At 52.1% G+C, this 3,841-nt stretch overlaps 1 protein-coding gene across 1 annotated transcript; it reads left to right on the top strand.

Annotated features, from left to right (window-relative positions):
• Positions 1–452: 452 nt before the first annotated feature.
• LOC123133733 (tryptamine 5-hydroxylase) lies at positions 453–2,528 on the top strand. Its single transcript, XM_044553149.1, has 2 exons — positions 453–1,440; positions 1,631–2,528. Exons 1-2 carry the CDS (start codon positions 532–534, stop codon positions 2,285–2,287), a joined length of 1,566 nt encoding a protein of 521 aa, XP_044409084.1. The 5' UTR covers positions 453–531; the 3' UTR covers positions 2,288–2,528.
• Positions 2,529–3,841: the final 1,313 nt, after the last annotated feature.

Below are 3,841 nucleotides of genomic sequence, written 5' to 3'. Positions count from 1 at the left end.
ACAACACCACCTAAGTTTTTAAGAGAAGACAAGGGTGACAACAGCCCCCAAAACACGCACACGCCCTCACACCTGCGAATACAAGTAAAAAGGGATAGGCAACATAACAACCATGGAAACTATGATGTGGTTCTCGATTAATGTATCGCTTGTGATGAAACACCACACTTTAACAGGCGCCATGGATGGACCGACGGCTTGTGCAGATACAGGTACAAAGAGCGGTCGTGCCTAGGCGCAACAACCAGGAGTAGCCAAATTTTGCATGATATATATATGAACCTAAAAGGTGACGGTCGAGCCGCTTGTCGGTGGGAGGGTGTCGTCCCGACGGAACGCGGAAACGTGGATTGTATGGCCCGTTCCGACGACGCAAACACAAAGTTTTGTTGGCAGCATCCGGTCAGATCACGCTAATGGCACACTATAAAAAGCACCACACACACACACACACATAACCATAAACCATCTCATATCTCAGGCTCTCGACTTAGCAGCAGAGAAAGCCAAGCACAGAATTAACCACAAATCATGGAGATGGAGCTCAATCTCGTCTCGTACGTGTCCATCGCCCTGTTCGTCCTCTCGGGCGCGTACGTCTACCACGCGACGCGGAGCCGGTCGCCGAGGCAGCGGCTCCCGCCGGCGCCGCCGGGGTGGCCCGTGATCGGCCACCTCCACCTGCTGACGGACATGCCCCACCACGCGCTGGCGGAGCTGGCCAAGACCATGCGCGCCCCACTGCTCCGGCTCCGGCTCGGGAGCGTCCCGGCCCTGGTGATCTCCAAGCCCGACCTGGCCCGCGCCGCGCTCACCAGCAACGACGCGGCCATGGCGTCCCGCCCCCACCTCCTCTCCGGCCAGTTCCTCTCGTTCGGGTGCTCCGACGTGACCTTCGCCCCCGCGGGGCCGTACCACCGCATGGCGCGGCGGGTGGTCGTCTCCGAGCTCCTCTCGGCGCGCCGCGTCGCCACCTACGGCAGCGTCCGGGGCAAGGAGCTCCGCCGCCTGCTCGCGCACCTCACCAAGAACACCAAGCCGGGAACGCCCGTCGACCTCAGCGAGTGCTTCCTCAACCTCGCCAACGACGTGCTCTGCCGCGTGGCCTTCGGCCGCCGGTTCCCGCACGGCAAGGACGACAAGCTCGCCGCGGTGCTCGCCGAGGCCCAGGACCTGTTCGCCGGGTTCACCATCGGGGACTTCTTCCCGGAGCTCGAGCCCTTCGCCAGCACCGTCACGGGCCTCCGCCGCCGGCTGAAGAGCTGCCTCGCCGACCTCCGCGAGGTCTGCGACGACATCGTCGAGGAGCACGTGAGCGGCAAGCACCAGCGCCTCCCCGGCGACCGCGACGAGGACTTCGTGGACGTGCTCCTCCGCGTCCAGAAGTCGCCCGACCTCGAGGTCCCGCTCACCGACGACAACCTCAAAGCCCTCGTCCTGGTACGCCACTCACTCTCTCTCTATCGCCAGGAGAAAAATTATGATACGACAGGGCAACTATGGATAGAGACATGCACTAACGAACGAATGATCTTTGTTAGCTCCGATATTTCGTGTCCGAGTCTTGACAATTTGTCGTTGGTGCTGATCCGCTCACCAATATTATTATTCACTGTGATGCGGTTTCCAGGACATGTTCGTCGCCGGCACGGACACGACGTTCGCGACGCTGGAGTGGGTGATGACGGAGCTGGTGCGCCACCCGCGCATCCTTCAAAAGGCGCAGGAGGAGGTCCGGCGGGTGGTGGGCGCCAAGGGCCGGGTGGAGGAGTCGGACCTGGCGGAGCTCCACTACATGCGCGCCATCATCAAGGAGACCTTCCGGCTGCACCCGGCGGTGCCGCTGCTCGTGCCGCGGGAGACCGTCGCGGCGTGCACTCTCGGCGGCTACGACATCCCGGCCAAGACCCGCGTCTTCATCAACACCTTCGCCATGGGCCGGGACCCGGAGATCTGGGAGGAGCCGCTGGAGTACTCGCCGGAGCGGTTCGAGGTGGCCGGCGCCGGCGGCGAGATCGACCTCAAGGACCCGGACTACAAGCTGCTGCCGTTCGGCGGCGGGCGGAGGGGGTGCCCGGGGTACACGTTCGCGCTGGCCACCGTGCAGGTATCGCTGGCCAGCCTGCTGTACCACTTCGAGTGGGCGCTGCCGGCCGGCGTGCGCGCCGAGGACGTGAGCGTGGAGGAGACCTTCGGGCTGGCCACCAGGAAGAAGGAGCCGCTCTTCGTCGCCGTCAGCAAGAGCGATGTGTACCAGTTCAAGGGGGAGGAGCTCAACGAGGTTTAAATTATTTTTGCTTAGTAATTTCTTGTCATGCAAGTAGGTTTTTTCTCTTCTCTTCAGACAATGCAAATAAGAGAGTAGGTAGCTAGGTAAAAAAACAAAAGCAAGGAAGAGAGAGAATAGGTAAAATAAAAATGGATCTAGTACCGCACGTGTTGGTGCCTGACTTGCTGTGGTAAGAGACGTGTATGTGTGTAATTTTGTTGTGGTAATTCTTCTAAAAAAATGCAATATTTTGTAGTCACTTTCACTCTTTCACCGATGGTCGTTCGTGAATCATGACTTCGCTCACTTCCTCCGTACATTTTCTAACCTGATCCTACTCAGCTAAGGAAAATAACTTGACACGACTTCTTGTCATTATCTGGACACTGGACTTTTTCCGTGCAATTTCGCAAGCATGTTAGAGACGTCACCTTGGTTCTCCTATGACGATCTATCATGGTTGAAGATGCATGCGTTGAAATTAATGTACCAAACACAATTATACTCGTGGCATATGTGATGTACTCCTTTAATGACGAAATATAAGACGGTTTTTATGGTAGGCGGACGTTTGGTCTATGGGACATATGTCCCCGGTATCCTCAGCGTGCGAAGAGGCTTTGTGATCAGTAGCTAAAGTACTACCTCCGTCCTGGTTTATAGGTCCTTTTTATAGTTTATGTCAAATTTTAACTAAAGATTTAACTAATAAAATGTTAATGCATGTCAAAAAAAATTATCTCATTGAATTCGTATTTAAACATAGTTTTTCAAAATATAATATTTAGTGACACGCATGGATATTTTGTTAGTTTAATCTATGATCAAAATTTGGCGCGAAATACAATGGGACAAACCCGGACGGAAGTAGTAGTGAATAAGGAAATCAGGCAGACATTTGAGGAGATAAAGCGCGTAATACACTGCTACAACAGTGTTGTACAGTCAGGAGAGGCTAGAACAGGATCTTGTACAGTGTATTGAAGCAATCCATTCCGAGACTAATAAATGCCAGTCTTCTGTGCAATTTGGCAAGCATATTAGAGACGCCACCTTGGTTCTCCTATGATGATTTATCAGGGTTGAAGACAGGCATGCGTTGAAATTAATGTACCAAACAAAATTATACTCATGGCATATGTGATGTACTCCTTCCATGACAAAATATTTTTTACGCCCTACACAAAACCAAAAAACATCAGAGGTTATAATATACTCCATCACATACCGGGCGTCTGTTGACGTTTGGTTCGTGGGTGTATATACACCCAGGAAAGGGAAAAGAAATTATTAGTAGTTTAGAAGTTTTTTTAAATAAACCTGACTTTGCACTAGTATGTAATTTTTCACCAATAAAAACCAAGCATTGACTTCAGAGTTGAATAACAAAAAATATTGCTATATACAAGACACTATTCACACTATTTTGACAAAAAAATTGTTTTTTCACTCTGAAGTCGACTGTGCCTTTTTGTTGACGAAAAATCTTATACTAGCGCAAAGTAGAAAAGTCAAGTTTATTCAAAAAAAACTTCTAAACTACTCCCTCTATTTTTACTTACTCTGCATATT

The sequence above is a fragment of the Triticum aestivum genome, chromosome 6B, assembly GCF_018294505.1.
Source record: "Triticum aestivum cultivar Chinese Spring chromosome 6B, IWGSC CS RefSeq v2.1, whole genome shotgun sequence".
In the NCBI taxonomy this organism is placed as follows: Eukaryota; Viridiplantae; Streptophyta; class Magnoliopsida; order Poales; family Poaceae; genus Triticum; species Triticum aestivum.
Note: the sequence above shows the minus strand (reverse complement) of the source record. Positions and strands in the feature narration are given on the sequence as shown.